General features: G+C 48.8%; 1 protein-coding gene across 2 annotated transcripts; it reads left to right on the forward strand.

Moving 5' to 3' along the window:
* The first annotated feature begins 232 nt into the window (after positions 1 to 232).
* FOSL2 (FOS like 2, AP-1 transcription factor subunit) lies at positions 233 to 17035 on the forward strand. 2 transcript variants are annotated; one of them, XM_071577036.1, is made up of 4 exons: positions 233 to 985; positions 6930 to 7184; positions 10733 to 10840; positions 12335 to 17035. In XM_071577036.1, exons 1-4 carry the CDS (start codon positions 887 to 889, stop codon positions 12842 to 12844), a joined length of 972 nt encoding a protein of 323 aa, XP_071433137.1. In that variant the 5' UTR covers positions 233 to 886; the 3' UTR covers positions 12845 to 17035. The 2 variants fall into 2 exon arrangements, with proteins under 2 accessions (XP_071433137.1, XP_071433146.1); XM_071577045.1 differs by lacking the exon at positions 233 to 985 and adding an exon at positions 1657 to 2584.
* The last annotated feature ends 2337 nt before the right edge of the window (positions 17036 to 19372 follow it).

Here is a 19372-nt window from a genome sequence, read left to right on the forward strand (position 1 = left end):
GGGGAGGCGGGGCCTGCCGGGAACACGGCTCCGCACCGCCCCCGCCGCCCCGCCCGGCCCGCCCGCACCGCCGCTCTCCGCGGGCCCCGGCGGGGCGGGCGGAGCGGCGGGGGCGGTGCGGTGGGAGCGGGCGCCGTGCCTTGTGCCCGTCCCGCCCCCCCCGCCGAGGCGGCAGGTGGGAGGCTCCTCGCTGGCGAGGTGGGGCCGGTGCGCCGCGGGTTTGACGTGTGCGAATGCACATGGTGCGGCGGCGGCGGGAGCATAATAAGCGAGCGGGGCCGCGGCGATGCCATTGCTCTGAGTCACCGCGGGCGCGCGGAGCTCCCGCTCGCCGCCGAGCCGAGCCGCGGGGCGCAGGACCCGGCTGAGTCACCCCCGTGCCGGGAAAAGGGGCGGCCGGTGTGTGGTGGTGGTGGTGGAGGAGGAGGTCGGTGGGGGCGGAGGAGATCCGCTCCGCCTGCAGCCCCCGGGCCGCGGCCGCTCCACCGGCGGGGCGAGTCTCGCCGGGCAGCGCGGAGAGAGAACATCGGCAAGCGCCTGTCTGCGCGCACGGCTCTGCTCCCGTCCTGTGCCGTGCCGTCCTGCCGGCGCTTGGCTGCCCACTGAGCCACTTACACATCATTGTTATTATTAATTTAAGTTTTCTTAGCTCTTTTTATTTTTACTTTTTTACTTCTTTTTTTTTTCCTTTTTTTTTTTTCACCCGCTTCTTGCCCCCCTTCCAAAGCCTTTTTTATTATTTTTTCCTCCCCCCGGCGAGTACTGAGAGGCGAAAGGCAAGAGCCGAAGAGGTCGGGAGGGAGAAGGGGGCGGGGAGACGGCGAGGGAGCGGCGGGTGTCGGTGTGGGAAGGCGGGGACGCGGCTCCCCCGGCCCGACCTCGGACCATGTATCAGGACTACCCCGGGAACTTCGACACCTCCTCCAGAGGCAGCAGCGGCTCCCCGGGACACCCCGAGACCTATTCGAGCGGCGCAGCGCAGCAGGTAGGGCCGGGCGCTGCCCCTCTGCCGCGGACGCTCCGCGGACTGCCCCGAGCGCTCCCGGCACGGGAGTTCACCGCCACGCCCGGGGAGCGCCCGGCGCTTCCTCGGCGGTGGAGGCGCGGGCGCCCGGCGGAGAGGCGCCGGCCGGGGGAGCGGCGGTACTGGGGGGAGCAGGGCTGCCCGCAGCCGCTGGCCCGTCTGATCGTCCCCAGCGGGGCTCCGCCGCTTTTCTCCCTTCCCTGCCCGCCCGCCCAGGAACGGGTGCCACGGCGTGTCCGGCGGGACGCTGACCGGAGTTCCTGGCGGGGGGTGCCGTGGGAGGCAAGGCCTGCCCGGAGAGGGGACGCGCGGTGACGGAGCCCCCGGCGGGCAGTGCCCACCGCCTCGGTCCCAGGTGGAGCGAGGTCGGCGGCAGTCGGTGCCGAGTTCCCCCGCCTGTCGCTTGGGGACTCGTCGCAGCGGCGGGCAGGGACCAGCTTGGAAATCACAGGGCTCCGCCGCGCGACTCCTCTCCGAGGTCGGTAACGCGGATACAGGGGCGCACCGAACTCTTCCTCCTTCCTGCTTTTGTTCTCGTTAGGAGTTTCTCGGTGTCCCAGAACACCGCCCCTGCCCGGGCAGTGCCCGGGGCTCGCCCGCAGCACTTTGGGCGGCTTCCCTGGGACTTTGGGAGGTGCCGCTCGAGTTATTCACGGTGCTGTTGCAGCCGCCGTGGAACACGCAGGGATAGCTGGAAGTGGGCTCTGGGTCTTTCGAGCGCCCGCGGCGGTCTCCCCGCTTCTCACCCCACTAAACTTTGGCTCCGAGGCGCTGACACTATCTTTGCCTTTCCCGCGGTGGAAAGTGCCGCTTTCCTCAGCCCGCTGCCCACCCGCTCCTTGGTCCTGCCGGGGGCCGCCGGCCGCTCTGTGGCCAGCGATGGCTCTTTCCGAGCGGGAGTTTCCTGGAGCCCGCAGGAGCGCTCCCCGCGCCGTCCGGCCGCGCTCCCCCCGCAAGCCCCGCTGCCGGGCGGCGCTTGGAGAATGGGAGATATTTCCTGTGCAAGCGGCGGGGATTCACGGACCTGAAAGCCCAGTTGGGTGGTTTGAGGTTTTTTCCTTTTCATTTTCCTAAGAAAGCACCTCAGAATGATTTGTATGCCTAGATCGACTAAATCTACCACTTCTGGGGAAGGGCATTACACAATCGGGCCAGTTATACAAACCGGGGTTATTTCATAACTTGTTTACATCAGCTGGCCCAGCCTCAGTCTTTTTTTGCCTTTTCAGAGTTGGGCTTCTCCCCCGCTCCCTTTTCTCACAGTGTTATTTCTTGCGTGTCTTGTATGAGCGAACTGGCAGCGTAAGAGCAGTTGTAGCCATCGCATCAAGAAGTCATAGGATAATTACAAAGAAAAAAAAAAAGAGAAAAGAAGTCTAGTCTTAAACTCTGCCAGCCGTACCAGCCCGTGACATTCCTCACATTAAAGAAGTTTTACCAGAAATGACTCGCTGCCGCTCCCCGCCTGCTCCAAATGCATCTCGCTGGTGCCCTCTGCGGGTTGCGGACTGAGATTTCCAGGGATTCTGGCTCGACTAAAACCTTATTCCCTGGTTTACGGTAAATGCCGGGACAAGGTGGGGGAGCGGGAAGAGGGGCTGAGAAGCTGGAAACGCCCGGCAAGCTGCAAATCTTCACTCTCCCTTTCCTCCTGTGATTCAACAGCTGCGCTGGATTCGAGCACTTGCTGCGAGAGATCGTGAAACTCCGTCACTGCTTAACATTTGAGCTGTCGCCGTCCGAGCGATAACTGGGTTTTCCCCTTTTTTTGGGGCCGCACATCTTCCCTTCCCAGGCAGCTCGCGTGCGTGGCGTTTGATATGGGGACCAGAGCCCAGTTTCTAGGGTTACTATCTGAAACGGGGCTTTGAGCAGGACATCGGCTTAGCGACAACATAAATGTTTTCTTTAAGAATCCAGGAGATTTCTCAAGGCCTTGTGCGTTGTCTTTCCCTTGATCCTTGCAGATATTGTAGATTAGGATCAAATGTAAGCGTTGCCTTTGCCCTAACAGTCGGGCTGTTCTGCTGATTCTGGTCTAGGGAGATCTGCAGAGTTTTATCACTACAGAAAATATGCATTGCAGAAATTTTTTCTTTAGTATGTCTATTTTTTCTCCAAAAGAAAGAAAAGATGCATCAGTCACATGTTTAAATGGAAACTGTGTCTTTGAGCCAAAACTTTGATGCTTTTTAATTTTTTTTTCCCATACTGCACAGCACTGGAACATTTTTCTTTTAAGTTGCGTGTCATGCTATTTTCCTAATCACTGACTTGCCATGTGGTAAACATTGACTTTAATGGGAAGAGTTTGTGTACTCTTCCAGATCAGTCAGCTTTCCCCTGAGATACCATAGCACTGTGTCCAGTTCTTCAAGATGATGTTCAACATGGGAGAGCCATCAGGGGCTCTTATATTTATTATAAGATATATCACACGTACCTTATATTTGATAACTGAGTGGTGGTTAAAGATGCTCTGGATGTTTTCTTGGTTGCTCTGTTGTTGGGGTTGATTTTTATTGTTTTTTGGCCCAGCCATTTTACACATATATTGACTGGTTTCTGCTGCTGCTCAGCACTTAGTTACAGATGTAAGTGAAGGTCTGGAGGGGAGCAAAGACATAATAGGGTGTGGTATTGAAACCCTCCATCCCTAAGATGGAGAAGGGAACCATGAAGCCAAAGCTTGAAATGTTCCTGTGTTGTCTGCGCTGCTAAGTTGTGAGCTGGTAATGTAGTCTGTCCCTACCCATGGCAGGACTTGCTGGAGCCTCCCTGACTATGGATCTGAGGAGGCTCTCATCCAACCCCATGCTTTTAAGGCAGAGCAGAGGCTGCCCTCAGTTCTTGGCACTCTTAATAACAGGACTACTTCTGTTTGCTGTTTAGTTGTTGGGGTTTTTTAATGATACCTTCTTCTGCGTGTTGCTTGGGTCAGGAGGCGAGCGGTGGCTTTGTGGTTGAGCGCGTGCTGCATGTGTAGCCCTGCAATCTGGCTATCACCACATCTTTTCTGTAGTGCTGTGAATTCCTTGCAGATAAGAAAGGCTGAGAGCTGGCAGAGAGATACCTCCAGGAGCCTCTCATGGGTCAGAAGATGAGAGCTGCGTATGTCCTGGGAGAGGAAAAGGCAGGAAGGGTGCTGGAAAGAGGAGAAATGGGGAGGTGGGTGAAGACAGGCAGCATTGCAAGGCTGGCAGGGGAATTGAAGCTCTGCAAGAGGAGGAGGGATGAGGAGAGCAAAGCTGGGGCTGCAGTTTGTGGAAAGATCTGGCATTTCAACATGAAGAGGCCAATGCTCAAAGGGGTTGTGCAGGGGAGATGGCAGGAAATTCAGGGTCTGCCACTGCAACCAGCACCATCCTGGAGTCAGAGCTGATGGCCACTGGGTAGAGCGTGGGGTGCCAGCAGCATTTTGGCACAGGAAAGCTAATCCAATGCAGTGCCCTAGCAGGGAAAGCAAGGTATGGGGGTAAAACCTGGCCAGTCAGGAAGTAATGCTTGTAAAACCTGGCACTAGACTGAGCACCCTGCATCTGAAGACTCAGCCTGCCACAGCAGTGTGTCCCTTAGTTAACCAGGAAAAATACTGCTTTGGAAAGTATTTCAGAATACAGATTGGGGGATTTTTTCTTTACAAGATATTTTGAGTTATTAGAAAGGAAGCTGGTGACAGAGATGGGGCATGGCACAGAGAGGAACTACTGTCTTCCTCAGATCTGCAAGGAAGCATTGTGGAGCTGCAGGGGAATGTGGCTGAACTAAGTGGCTCCTCTTTGCTGTCCAGTAGACTCTCCTAGTGTTAGGGAAGGGTCCTAGGTTGAATATAGCAGGGATTGGAAGTGGAGTACTGACTTTATCAATAACTTGGAGCCTGATCTTTGTCAGATGCTTGTATTTTATGTGTCTGATTGGTGGTGGATCCGATTGTCCCAACCCCTGCTGGGAATTTTTAGCATGTTCTTTGGTGTTGGAGGCAAAGGTCTGCTCTGGAATGCAAGTGGTGTCTGGATGGCAAAGGACCAGAAGATCTCTGAATGTTTTGCAGCCATAGCTTTCTAGTGTCACTGCAAAGAAGACAGGAATTTTCTTCCCTGCTTTTCTTCGATACAAAAGGGTTGGTGGCACAGGTAGGTACAGGTGGTGGTAAGAAGCCACTTGTGAAGCTGGAAGCAGGGCTCACATCCCTTGAGCTGACCTTGTGGTTCAACTAGTCTTGCACTTCCTCCCTTCTGTGAGGTAGAGGTCCCTTTGTGTTCTGTTTGTGGAGGCACCAGGGTATCCTCTCCTGTGCTTGCACTAGGCAGAGCAAAGGAGGAGATTTGCATCCATAAATTCTGATTTAGTGTTGACAGTTTGCAGCTCTGGGTCTCCATAATAAACTGGGAGAGGTGACATGCAGTCTGAAACATGGCATGAGCTGAGACTGTGTTGGACTCAACCTTCAAGTGGATCTCTGGGGTTCTGTTGGGGGTTTTGCCAAGGTCTTGCTGCCAGTGACATCCTCTCTGTGTAATTCCCCCACCTGCTTAACTTGACTCACCCCTTCTTTCTCTCATCCTTTCTTGCTAGATTTTGAGCTGTCCAAAGCTGTAAGTTGGCAGTTGTCAGTATTCAGACTGGATCTCCTGGTCTCCAGGCTTGGCAGCTGGCTAATGCTGGCCCAAAGTTCTGTAGCTATCAGAATGTGGAATACTATTTGCAGTACTCTTGGTTTAATAAAGCACTTAAGGTGCTTGATTAGGCACACCCTGAAAAGGAAATCTGTGTTGAAGTGCTGTCCCTTATCTGGGACGCTTACCTGAGCTGAGGTCAGGCTGATGCAAGGGCTCTCACTTCTCTGGGAAGCTAGTTGGTTGACCCAAGAATGCACATTTTTCAAGGAATTGTTTCAGGGCTTACAAATCAGTGGTGGTGACGGCTACAGGTCTTACAAGCCCTGTCCCTTGCACTGTGATTGCTGAAGCAAGGCATGTCTGTCTGTTAATCCCAGTCTAACCATTGCAAGCCTCCCAAAGGAGCTCAGCATAGACAAAAGCATTCTTTCTCCCCTTCTTCCCCCTCCGGGGACAAGCGATTGTTTTCCTTGCAATTTAGTGCCAGCGTATTATCCAGATGGATTTACCTCTGTCTGAAACAAGGTGTACATGTATTTTGGAAGCGATCATTACCTGCTGCCTTGGTTTTACTGCTGCCTTGTTTTGTCTAGACAGTGCAGAGAGCTGCAGGGAACTTGTCCGATCTGAATCCTAAGACCTATTTTATAGGCTGCTATTAAAATACATATCCTTGCACGTAACCATCCCCGGGCTGGGTTTCTTGCCCTGCGTGTGTGGTGAGTACAGAACCACCGAAGAAGAAGCAAGCTGCTGTTCTTGCTATACCAAACCCTACGTGGACCAAGCCCAGATTTCAGAGCAGTCCCTTAGTAGAACAAGGTTTTGCTCTTCTTGGTAGTGGCATTTCAAAACTGAAGTTTCTCTTCCTTTTCTTTGGGCTTGCAGAAAAGTGTTTCTCTAGAAACTCCTGAATTCCCCTTTTGGTCCCCACCGGAAGGAGCGGTGGGCACAGCAGGAGGTGACAGTGGTGGGGACACTGCCTGGGAGGGGAGGCTGGGGTAGGGGGATGATGGGGAGGTTTGTGGGGGAAGAGGAAGGGGGCTGGGGGAGGGCAGGGCTGCTTTGGAGGGAAAACGCCTGAGCCCAGTGCCTTTCCCAGGGGGCTGCAGGAGGCAGGGGCTTCTTGGGATGCTGCAGAGGTACCAGCTACTGGTGTTTTTCCTTCAGGTGCTGCTTTGGTCCTCTCTGGTGCCACTTCTGAGGGCCTAGCTGGTTTCAGAGTAACCACTTATGTTCTGCTTTCACTAACAGTTTCTTTTCTTCTCTTCTGCCTTTCCTCCTAGAAATTTCGAGTAGATATGCCAGGATCAGGCAGTGCTTTTATCCCTACGATCAACGCCATCACAACCAGCCAAGACCTGCAGTGGATGGTCCAGCCCACCGTCATCACCTCCATGTCAAACCCTTACTCTCGTTCACACCCCTACAGCCACCCACTGCCCCCGCTGTCCTCAGTGGCTGGACACACAGCCCTGCAGCGTCCTGGTGTCATCAAAACCATCGGGACCACAGTGGGACGGAGACGAAGAGACGAGCAGGTAACCGCAGTGGGGAGAACAGTTGGGAGTGCCTTAAAAACAGAGGTACAGAGATTTCCTCTGCCCCCTCTTGGGATCTCCCAGCCCCACAGGGGACCACTGAGGTCTGTCCCCAACACTGTACAATTGCTGGGGTTTCTTAGGGTGACGTAGGGTGTAAACTGGAGGCTGACTTTTATTGCTGCTTCCTCATCGTATGGTGAGATTCACCCAATCTTCATCAAATGCTTCACACCACTGGGTCGCACTGTGGCTTGATTTCAGAAGTGGTTGAAACTCTGAAGTCGAGCCCTGGGTTTCAATTTGAGTGTCTCTACTGCTCCAGGCAGAAGGAAACCTCCAAGCATGCAGAGGAGCTTTCATGTTGGTCTTTTACAAATCTGATGCCCAAATCACATCTGCTAGGGTTTTCTATCTGCTCTGTGGCAGCTAGCACTGCTCCAGTCTCAATTTGTGTGAAAACCCCACTACCAGCCAGCATCATGCAGGGAGGAACAGCCTCTCTAGAGCATCTCAGCTCTAGTAGCAAGAGCCTGCTGTTGGCTGGAGTCTAAATTCACCTTCCCACTACAAACATGTAGGTCCTTGATCTCTCTGCAGCAGTGAGGTGGGGATCCTGTAAGATTTTTCTGCTCCAAATCTGGTGGCATTTTCATAATTGGAATGGGGTGGCTTGTACTGCTGTACTGCTTGTACTGCTGCTGGCCTGTGCTCAGCCTCCTGATGGGCCTCCACCCTGTGGTGTGGTGGACTAGATGCAGGCATCTCATCTTCTGGAAATCCTTTCAACCCTGTCTGTCTCTTCTTAGTAAGAAACAGCCTTCTCCAGAGCTGTCTGGTGAATAACTATTCACAGTGCTAGGCTGATTTTTTTTTAATATATTTGAATAAACTAGATCTCCCCAAATTGTTCCAAAGTAGCACTTGTGTGGGTCGCTGCAGAGCGGTGTAATCAGAAGCACTGCACACCCTCCGTACAAGAGCACATGCTATTATTGTGTGAGGGCTGTTTCTAATAAGACTCACCAGCCCTACTTTTACTTCCACGTCATCTGTTTTGATTCACAGTCCAATTATTTTATGTGGAGTTGTCTGGTTTAGACCTAAGAGGTTAAAGTCAGAGTTTAGCAGTACCTCTGTGTAGGGAGCTGGTATGGGTGCACTGAGGACCTATTTTTGGGAGGAAAATGGGGCAGCAGTGGTGGTTCGGGTACGTGCCAGCCCTTTCCACCAGCTGGAGCTGCTTCCTGGTTTCCTGTGTGCAGGGCTGGTGTCCAAAGGCAAGGAAGGTCTCACGAGAACTGGAGGAATAATTAGCAACAACTAATTTGTTTGACAAATGCTGCCTCTGTGTTCACAAATTGGCCGTGAAGAGATCACCATATTCTCTGCTTTATTTGTTGTTCAGAGGTATTTGCTGAAGGATGCCTGCCAAGCAATTCCTGGCCTGTGGCTTGTTTGCAAGCCGTTCATTGTGGGTCATTCAAAGCCAAGTCCTTTTGATTAGACACGTGCTAAGGCAGTACCCGGGCACTTTACCATGGCTCTTTGGCTTAGGTTTCCACTGTTGGTGCTTTGAACACCACATCGGAGTGCCTTTTTGGAAAACATTGTGTAACACTTTATGAAAAGAGCCTGTTTTGATGAATGTTCCTGACAGTGAATGCACGTATTGGGCTTGGACAAGCTGCGGATAACGCGTACAGCAGGGGCACAAAGAGTGCCAAATCCAAGTGCTTTCAAACAAATCCAGCAACCACTGACAGAATATTCCTTTTTAGACATGGTAAATTAAGAACGTCCAGAGTAGGGGTTTCAGCCCTGTCTGTGACTTTTTGGCAAGGCAGAGCCTCTGAAACAGATAATTTTAAAATGACTGAAGGCCTCAGGAGGAGAAATTTTGCTCCCAACATATTTCAATGAGATCTGTGCTTCTAAAGCATGAAAGGGCTCTTGGAAACCATGTACAGAGGCCCCAGGTCAGCATGGCTTCTGTGTGCATGCCTGGTGCTTTGCCGTACATAGATACTTGTATACAAGTACATTTTTACCTCTCACACATCTGGGCTGGAAAGTGAATGGGCAGAGCTGTAGAGGGGAGAGCGATGTCTGCAAGGGCTCCTTACTGAGGGGAATATGCTGCTCAGCAGAATGGAGGTACCCTCCACTCTAAGCTGGAGCACTGTGATCTGCTGATGGAAAAGCTTTTGGGCCTAAATCCTGTGTCCTGCAGTCCTAGAAGTGCTTGTGTTGCATCCAGGGACTCACATTACACACAGGTGAAATTGCAGACAGAGATCAGATCCTGAAAAAAGCAGAAATGAGCTAGCCGAATGCCCAGAGGCTGAAGTAAATTGACTGAAACTGCAAACATCAAAATTAAGGAGATAGAGCAAGCCAAAACAAACCAGACTGAGGTTAGAGTAAAACTAACAATAAAAAGAAAAGAGTAAGAGGGTGAATGTCTCATTTGCAATGCTGACAGTCCATGAAGATATTAAAACCAAAAGCTCATCTGAAGAGGGGTTTCTTTCCATTCTCTGTTGGCACTATGTGAGATCTGACATGTGCTTTGAAGGGTGTCAGGGTTTCACTTTTGTTTGCAGTCACCAGCCCAGAGCCCCTGCAGCACACATCAGCTCGATGAGGTTGAAGGCCAGGGCATGAGGTTGGTTCTCAGTGGAGGAGGACTGAACTTGTGCCCTGAATCCCTGTGGTGGTCTGTTTGCGCAGGCTCCCATGTGCTGTGTGCCATAGCAGAGAGCAGGACCTCACTCGCCCTCTCCATGAACTGCTGCACTGGCTCCCTGGCCTTGGCAGCGACACAAACCTATCTGCTGCTGCTGGGATTTGTAAAACCTTGTCTCAAACCCCAAAAGCTAGGCATAACTTGACCAGGTCTTGTGGGCTCCTGCTCATTTCCTCTTGTTTCGCAAGAGTGTAGCTGGATGGGTTCCTCTGGAATTGCTCCTGATTTACATCAGTGAGGATGTCAGCTGGCCTCAGGAAGTCCTTGATATCACTGGAGCCTTGCCTGCTGATGCAAGAAGCAGTGTGTTATCTAGCTGAGTGCTCAAAAATCTGAGGTCAGATTTTTGGGTGGTATAAATCATTCGTGGGAGCTCTGCTGATTTCCCTGTCTCCCCCTCTACCCCATCCCCGACCTTCAAGTGAACAACTATTATTGTGTGGGAAGCGGCAGATATTTTCTTTCAAGAAAGAAGCACTTACAACATCGTGCTCTGGTTTTGCTTAACGTACCACCCAAGTTGTGAAACAATCAGAGCATCTTTTATCTGTTTGGCCTTGGTGCAAATTCACTGTCCTCTTACACAATCTTCTCCCTGTACCCTGCTCCATCTTCTCCTCACCCATCTGCTAAGACCTGGTGCAGGCAGAGATACTGTGCTTTCATCTTCTGCTGACATCAATGAAGAGGGGCAGGCTGGATCAGGCCTTTTTCCTTTGCGTTGCTGTTAAATCCTTACAAACTTAAAGGAATGCCTTCCTCAGATCTGATTGTGGATTTTCTTGGCACTTGCCCACAGCTGTCGCCTGAGGAAGAAGAGAAGCGAAGGATCCGGAGAGAGAGAAACAAATTGGCAGCTGCTAAGTGTCGTAACAGGCGTCGAGAGCTAACAGAGAAACTCCAGGCGGTACGTGCTCTGCATACGTTTCCCCTTCCCTGTTACCTGTCCTTTGGACCAACTCAAAGGGCACTGTTCTTCCTCCACTAGCGTGTTTGAGGAAGATGCTTCAAAACACACTCTGCCTTCACCTTCCAAGGCTGCCCAGTGGCATTGCTCCTACACCAGCAGTACCTAATGGGAGGACTTGGGTCTGGATATCAGGACCCTAAATTCTCCTTGCTAAGTGTACAAAATGTCTTAGGAGCTCTCTCTGCCTCTGGCCTCCCAACTAGCATGAGTCTCCCTGACTGGTCTCCTCCTATAGGTGAAAATAAAGGTGCTGGGTGCCTCAAAGGCAGATAAGGACTGAAGAGATTGGGTCATCTGAAAGCCGTAGAAAACAAGGCAGTTGTTCTGTGTACCTATCAAAGCTACATCCTTTAGGCTTAAGCTTTCTTTGAGGGTGGGGCAGGGGGTAACTGCCTTCCTTTGAAAAGGAAGTGCTGCAGAGATGTGTGCCCTGGTGCTGCAGAGGTAATAATTAGCTAAGATAGAGAAGGTAGGGCTGAGCATACGAACCAGCACTGGGATAAGGGACTGGTTGACGAGGAGGCAAGGATAGATTGTGTTGAAAGAGGCTGAAGGGAAGACTCCGGTGCTCCTGCTAAAGGACCAGCCCGGGACTGGTTTTATCCAGTGACTTTGTTAATAAGCACAGGAACAGTGGTGAAGGCACAGCAGTGAAATGTGCTGCTGACTCAAATTCAGGAGGTATTCTCAATGTTGGGGAGGCAGGACATTCTATAGAAATGTCATGACTAAAGTAATAGAAGTGAGAGGAGTGCAAAGTGGGAAGTCATATCCTGAAGGACTGAGAGTGAGTTCTTTGTGAAATTATGAGTTCCTCATATGGAAAGGTACAAATTGCTCACAGATTGACTATGAGCCATCACTGTGATGTGACCATAGGAAAGGTACCTGTATTAATCGTAGGATGCATCATGGAATGATCCAGTGGAGGCAAGAGTCTTAGTCCTTTGGGCAAGAGTCAGACAGGTGTCAGACCTAATCTGAAATATGTACTACAGAAAGAAAATGGAAACAGTTTAGAGATTGCTATACACTAACTATTGTCTAAGGGAAAAGAATATGACTAGCCTAACAAAAACATTGAGAGGAGATCTACATCTTCACTGCTAAGGTGTGTGTCAGGCAGAGAGCAAGGGAGAACACTGAAGTCACAGCCAAGAGAGAGTGGCAGAAGCTGGCTGTCAGAAAATTAGGGTGAGTTCATGAGAAGGTCGTTTATAACCCTTAGATTGGTGAAGTTTGGGAATAGCCTACCACTAGACACATAAAATACAAGATGCTAAACTGGTGATGACCTGATGCCCACTCAGCTCGTGAAGAGTCTGGGGTGTACCTGCCTGTGCCAGATGGGGTCTGGACTTGATGGTCATGTTCCAGGTGAGGAGTAGTTCCGGAGTCTTTGGTATTTATTTTTTCCCCTTTTGTCTGCAGGAAACCGAAGTGCTGGAGGAGGAGAAGTCAGTGCTGCAAAAGGAGATCGCTGAGCTCCAGAAAGAGAAGGAGAAGCTGGAGTTTATGCTGGTGGCTCACAGCCCTGTGTGCAAAATCAGCCCTGAGGAACGTCGAAGCCCACCCTCCAGCAGCCTCCAGAGCGTTCGGACTGGAACAAGTGGAGCAGTGGTGGTGAAGCAGGAGCCTGTGGAGGAAGAGATCCCATCTTCCTCTTTGGTCCTTGACAAAGCCCAGAGGTCTGTCATTAAGCCCATCAGCATTGCTGGAGGTTTTTATGGGGAGGAAGCACTCAACACTCCTATCGTGGTGACCTCAACACCAGCCATCACTCCTGGCTCCTCCAACTTGGTGTTCACCTACCCCAACGTGTTAGATCAGGAGTCTCCTCTCTCCCCTTCTGAGTCCTGCTCCAAAGCTCACCGGAGGAGCAGCAGCAGCGGGGACCAGTCCTCGGATTCCTTGAACTCTCCCACCTTGCTGGCATTGTAATCCCCCTGTGGCCCCCCATTTTGCCAGTGTGTTACATCCACCCACAACACCATGGTGGGCAGCCCCCCTCCATGGGATTAGAGACAGGCACAGGATCGTTCAAGCACAAGGGCAGCAAGAACAAGGATGGGGAAGTGCTACAGCTCCAGGAAAGAGAGTGAGGATCAACGCCAGCTCACTGGAGGCAGGCAATGGCAAGGGTGGGACTGACACACCAGGACTGCTTGGAGAGGGTGATGTCCCCTCTGTAGGGAATGCCTATGAAAACCTCTTTGTGGCTGTAGTGGACTTGGGGAGCACTCCTGGCCAGGACTAAAGGCAAGCTGCAGACAATTGCTAGTTGTCCCTTTCCTTTGTGGATTGATCTGATCGGTTGTGCTCTGTGCTTAGTCATTCTGGGTAGTTGATCTTACAGCTTCTCTCTTGCCCTCCCTCTTTCCCTCTCTCTCTTTTCTCTCTCAGTGCTCATCATTTCCAGTGTTGTAGATCCCATTACATTTCATCCAGTTGCTCTGAACTCTAAAGGCTTGTTGGGATCTTTCCTCTTGGAAGCAGCTGTGGAAACACATAGGATTTCCCAGACAGGAGCAGGGACAGCTAGGAGAACCAGGAGAGAGAGGGACCAAGAGGACCCCAGTTTCTCAGCAGCAAGGGCAGAGCTTGTAATCTCTAGCTTGGGGCACAGAGACAGCAGAAGGCTCATGTGGAAGCCTCTCTCTTTTGAAATGTAGATGTATTTATCCCCTTGGGATCCTAGAAAAACAAGTTAGCATCTCAGGGCCAAAGTAGCATCAGAAGAGCCGCTGGGCTGGCACTTAGCAGTGTCTCTGGCAGGGTTTTACCCTGGTTTGCTGGATATCAAGTCTGCTGCTTGTTGTTTACTTTTCTTGGGCTGCCCACTGTCTAGGGAGTATTGCATCTCCCTTCCCATCAGAGTTCCTGACTCAGAGGCTGATCTCTTTCTGTCAGTAAATTCTTCCCTTCCCTTGGCCATATTTGCAGAACATGCACCGAAAAAGAGGTGGCACCACATGCCTATAAATCTAGGATGGAGACAGGCAGCAGCTAAGAGGGTGAAACTAGCTGGTTGTACCCTTGCTGACTTTTTCCTTGTTGGGAAACAAGGCAGTATGCATCCACCAGCTGATACTAGTGGGTGTTGTTTGCTCAGAGATTCCCAGTTCTGAGGTTGAGGGGAAGGTAGTGGTCCAGCCTTCATCACAGCACAGGCCAGCAGGTGCTCCTGAGCAGGCAGGAATTGCATTTTTAAAGTGTTGACCTGTTTGAACTAGAAGAAAGCTGTATTTGCCATAAATTCTGGCAAATAACAAATTGACAGTAGAGGTAAATTGATTAGCATTATTTGCACCTTGGTATTTGGCCTCTTTTTTTTTTAATTGTAATTAACTGGGGGTTTCTTGGGTTGGTTGGTCTGAAGACCAAAAAACAAACCAGAGGGCTCTTCCCCTAGCCCTGGTTCCTTGTCTTCTCCAGCCTGTGGGCTTGGCTGCTACTACTAAGTGCTCACAGAGGGCACAAGCTCTCCAGTGCTGATACTCACCACTGAAAACAGTAATGTGTGTAACCTATTCCTACTTGGAGCCAAGCTCAATCCCTATTGATGTCAAGGCACTGATAAACCATGACCCTGTGCACACTAGGATTGCCCAGCTTGCCAGCTGAGCTGCTTAGGGGATGGCTCTTTGGTCCTGCCTGTTGAAGCTGTGGTGGCAGCTATTTATTTTTGTGTGATATTTTCTTGTTCCTTTAGACATATATATATATCTATATAGAGATATATATATATACTTTTTTTTTAATCAACTGAAACCAGGGTATTTCTTGGTCAGGCTGGACCTGGAGAAATGCAGTATACAATTGTAGGGCCAGTTGTATGAGATGCAAAACTGCTGCAGTTGCTACCAACTCCACTGAGAATTAATGGAGTTCAGTCTTGTGGAACTGGACTCTTACTTAGCAGAGCTGGCTTCCCTCGAACCCTGGCCACTGCCCATTCCTTGAATCATTTCAAAGGGACACTACTTTTGGCTCTAAAGGTAGACTTTGTCTTTTTTATTCATACTATTATTTTTAAACCCAGGAATTTAGCAAACCTAGCAGAAATAAAGATAAAAATGATATTTTTGCTTCATAGGTTGATTGGGATTCAGGCTTTTTCTTTATTGCTTAAACATTTCCATCCTTGTACTGGTGCTAGAGGTTTCAAACTGAGCTTACACAAGTAAAATTTATAAAGGACTTCTGTTGTCCTTACATGTACATCAAAACTTCCTTTTTAATAAAGTAGGCCTTAAATTTCCCATAGTTAGCACAGAGGATCCTCTTTTTCCTAGACTTTTATGTAGATGATATCACTTAAGTGAAACTGCTGCTTCTCTGTCTCCATTTTGCCAAATGCTTGTTTGGGCCAGTTTAGGTTGAAAATCTAAAGCTGTTCAATAAAATGTCTCTGTGTGTCATTTTCATCCATGTGTTAGCACAACATAACACTGACAAGTGGTGAATCCTAAAGTGATACAGCTGCTTTTGAGGCTAGCTGGCTAGATTGGGAACATCTATCCCTTCTAAGGGTTTCAGGAAGTCAGGTGCCTCTTCAGGCCTAACTAGTGGAAGAGAAAAAAACGACCTTTGATTTTGGTCACTGAATCATTGCCAAAAGGAGCTGCAGCTGGTCCTTGCCCACTGCCTCCTGCCCTGTCATTGACCTCAGAGATGGGACAAGATGCTCCCCTTTCCTGTCCTGTGATACTGATGGGGGCCTTGTGAAACTGCTTAAAAAAGAGAGTTATTTTCTACTGTTTGGAAAAAGCCCCAAATACCTTGTGCCTGCCCATTTTGCCCCTCTCAGAGGATGTTTGTGATAGGATCGCCAGTTTCTGGAATTTTGTATTTTGTGGATCAGCCTTACTTTTGTTTAGTTTCTGGCAGCCAGGTACAACTTGAGCTTTGCTGCTGTTTTGGTCTGGCCTTGCATTCTTTTTTCAGCTTTTCTGGTGTTTTCTTTGGGAATTGATTGTCTTCCCTGTCCCTAAAATCCCCTGCTGGATTCCTACATTTAGTGTCTCCATGTTCTGCATGTAGTGGGGGTGCGGGAGCTGTTATACCTAGTGCTGACCAAGAGTTGTTGAAGTCAATAGAAAAAGACCCAGGGAATTTCAGCTGGTATTGAGTCAACCCCCTAGTGACTGGCCCAGCAAAGCCTCTCATAACATCGTAAATTAATAAATGCCAAACTGGGAGAGCAGTAGCAGCCGAATTGAAGGAAACAGCTTCCAGGTGATGTTTGCCATTCCAGTTTTGCCCTCGTTCCTCCTTCCCCCTTCCCAGTTGTGGCATTGCCTTCATATATTCCTTTATTGTAGGTGTGGAGACTGGCTGAGTCTCAAACTACTTGTGGTGTGATGGTATTCGGGACCAACATGCTGGGGACAGTAGCTCTCTGTTGCGTTTTTATAATTATTATTTAAATGATCTATTTAGTTCATCTGAACCTTTAATTTTGCTGCTTACTCTGTGTAGGATCCACCTGGCCTTCATACTAAATGAAAAGAAAAAAACAATGGAAACAAACCTAAGACACCTCCCTTTTCCCTGGTCTCTTATTATTTATTGGCAGGCAGCCGTCTTGTGCCTGCTCCAGCAGATCTGCCCGCCACTAATTTAACATCCTCCCAACTCACATTCTTGGTGTTTGGTTATTGTTTTTTTTTTCCTTTTTGTTGTTCCTTTTTTCATTCTAAAACAGACTTCTGAAATTTAAGAAATATTATTATTATGACACAAGTTCATTTGCATTAGGAAGGCCAAGTTAAACGTTTTAAGAGGTGGGGGGAACAATCTACGTTTTATTTCTTATTTATTTATCATGTTTACATCTCTTTTTCCTGTTCAAGACTTGGATATAATAAAGAAAGCATTAAAAATACTTCAATCTTCTTTTTTTTAGGCTAATCATTTTTTTTTGTTCCTTAAATAAAAGATTCTGAGTTTTGTTGTTGTCTGTATAAAATGTAAAAAGAGATGTGTTTCTAAAGATGCATTATCATTCCTCTGTGAACAGTAGGTGGAGTTCAGGATGAATCTCAGAATACAAGATAATAATAAAATCCCATCCTGTTTTACTTAATTGTTCCCCTCCTATCCTGTATGATTAAAGGGTTATTCCACTTTCTTGTTTGTGGTTACTTGATGTTAAAACCATATTAAAATGTGTAGAAAATAGGTATCCAATTGTTTTTGCTCAGTGAGAGGACAAACTGTTGTATATATCTTGATATACTGTGTAGTTCAAAGTAACATCAGTAAGGGATAGTGCATCTTTATTAGAGTGATATTACTCGTGTCACGAAAGTCTGCTTTAAGATCCTCAGGTACAGAAAGGGCCTGACTGATTCCACTCTCCTGGGGACAAATTGAAAGCATCAGTAGCATTTTGCTGCTGCAAAGCAGAAGTCAGAGGTGGAATGAAGCCTCAGTGATTAATAGGCGATTATGAGGATTACTGAAGGTTTGGGGGCACCATTATCTTTTTTTTCCTCAAAAGTTTTAGATCATGGTTTTTCTTTTTTATTGTTTGTCTGCAATGAAATAGTTTCTGCCAAGGAGGTTCTTAAAGATGACTGCTGAAGTGGGACCTTTCTTTGCTCCTGGTGATCTTGATATAGTTCTTGAAGTCCTGGAGAATCTCAGCTCGGAGGCATTCTCTCTGGTGTTGTCTCTTTTCTGTTTTTGTTACTTTACTGAATTACAGGCCTACAGTATTTGCACTAAAACAAAAAGCTTGTTAGAGAAAGCTTGCTGCTATGAAAGAAAGAACATATTAAAATGGTTTTGCTTTTACAATTTTAACTAAGTAGCATTTTGTAGAATAAAATCAATTTAGACTGAAAAGAAAAAAATGACTTCTTTTTTCCTCTGCACCTTCTCTCCCCCATACTCTTTTCTTTTCATCCAGTTCCTTGGTTGGTATGATATTCCCCCCTTCTCTTTCGGTGCTCTGTTGTAATGATTGGCTATATTGTTGACTATGCTGCTGAGAGTTATGACACTTGTAAATCTCGTTTTAATGATATTGTGGACACTTTTGTATAGCAAGAGCTAACTGGAGTTCTTCTCTCTGTTAATTGAAGTAATTAAAAAGCTCCCTTCGCCATGAACAATTAAAAGCTTGCATGTTCCTTGAATATGAACAAATGGGTGCAGCATTGCCAGGTGCCTGGTTGTAGCACTTTTCAGGGCTTCTTGCATAAGAGCAGCTGCAGTCCAGACAGCTGTTAGCTGCAACAGTGGTAAATGGGGCAGAGGCTAACAGAACAGCCCCCCTGGGCTAAAAAACCAGATAAAGCACTAATCCTTTCATCTTGGCTTCAAAAAGGAAAGGGGTAGAGGTGGAAATGTGTGCTGAGGTGGCTTGCTTTTTTTTTTTCTTTTTTTAAATCCCTCTCTTCAGACAGAAACACTCAAAAGCTTCTGCTCTGAAAACATGAGAGGGAAAGCATGGTTGCCTCAGTGTCAGAAAGGAGGAGGTTAAGGTGGAGTTCCCTTGCTTGTGTGTGGAAAGCTCCAGCCCCTGGAGTGGTAGGAACTCAGACATATCAGGTTAGGAGTGGAGGATGTCATAAGTTAAAAAAGTAATGGTGATGGAGAGGAGAGAGGTGAGTCATGGCTAGCCAAGCTGGCACCAGGCCAAGCTGCTCCTTACTCATGGACTTCCTTAGGAGTAATGTCTGCTCTGGTTTCCTGCTTGTCCCTGTCACTCTTCTTCTTTTTTTTTTTTTCCCTTCTACTTTACTCTTTTTTCAATCCTGGTGTTCTCACACTGCCATGGGGAAGGAGATGAGAGATATTGGAATAAGTCATATGGCTGGACTCTGAAACTATTTGTGAAGTCCTGGGGAATACTGAATGTCTCAGTCACCAGAACAGGGAATACGTGCACATGCCTGTGTGAAATGAGCTCATCTGCCAGGAATCTGTATTGTAGGAAAGTTGACATGAAGTCAGCATAGAAGGGTTTGGGCTGTAGAGCTGGAGCCAGACTTACGGTTCCCCAGGGGGTCAAGAATGACAGAGGCGATGAGGGAGAACCTATGGGAGGCTTTTTCTAAATGCACTCATCTTGATATGGCTAAAGGAAAAAGCAGTTATTCTGGGGGGCATGGCAACTACAAAAAAATATGCCAAAGGACCCAGGAGCGTAATCTCTATTGCCCGTCTCCACTGGGCCTCAGGCATGGGGGAGTCCCCATTTGATCTCCTGCTGCACACAAGTCTTCTCTAAGAGGAGTGCCTCTAGGATTTCCTACCTCTCGAAGGGCTTTCCCATTACGCTGGTGCACAGAGGCACCTGGCCTCTGTTTTGTCAAACCAGCTCCTTTGGCAGTGTATACCTCCTCTGCCCCCTTCCTGAGAAAAGGCTAGCAGGAGGATATGTTCTTGCTTGCCTCCTGCCAACCTGAAGTGCTCCCTAAGCTCCTATTTGCTGACAGCACCCTTCGGAAAGCCTTA

This window comes from Pithys albifrons, chromosome 2 (genome assembly GCF_047495875.1).
Source record: "Pithys albifrons albifrons isolate INPA30051 chromosome 2, PitAlb_v1, whole genome shotgun sequence".
Classification (NCBI taxonomy): Eukaryota; Metazoa; Chordata; class Aves; order Passeriformes; family Thamnophilidae; genus Pithys; species Pithys albifrons.

Coding starts and splice junctions, on each gene's coding strand:
- FOSL2 (XM_071577036.1), top strand. CDS start 887: ATGTATCAGGACTACCCCGGGAACTTCGACACCTCCTCCAGAGGCAGC. Junction 986..6,929: donor CGAGCGGCGCAGCGCAGCAG/GTAGGGCCGGGC, acceptor CTTTCCTCCTAG/AAATTTCGAGTAGATATGCC. Junction 10,841..12,334: donor TAACAGAGAAACTCCAGGCG/GTACGTGCTCTG, acceptor TTTTGTCTGCAG/GAAACCGAAGTGCTGGAGGA.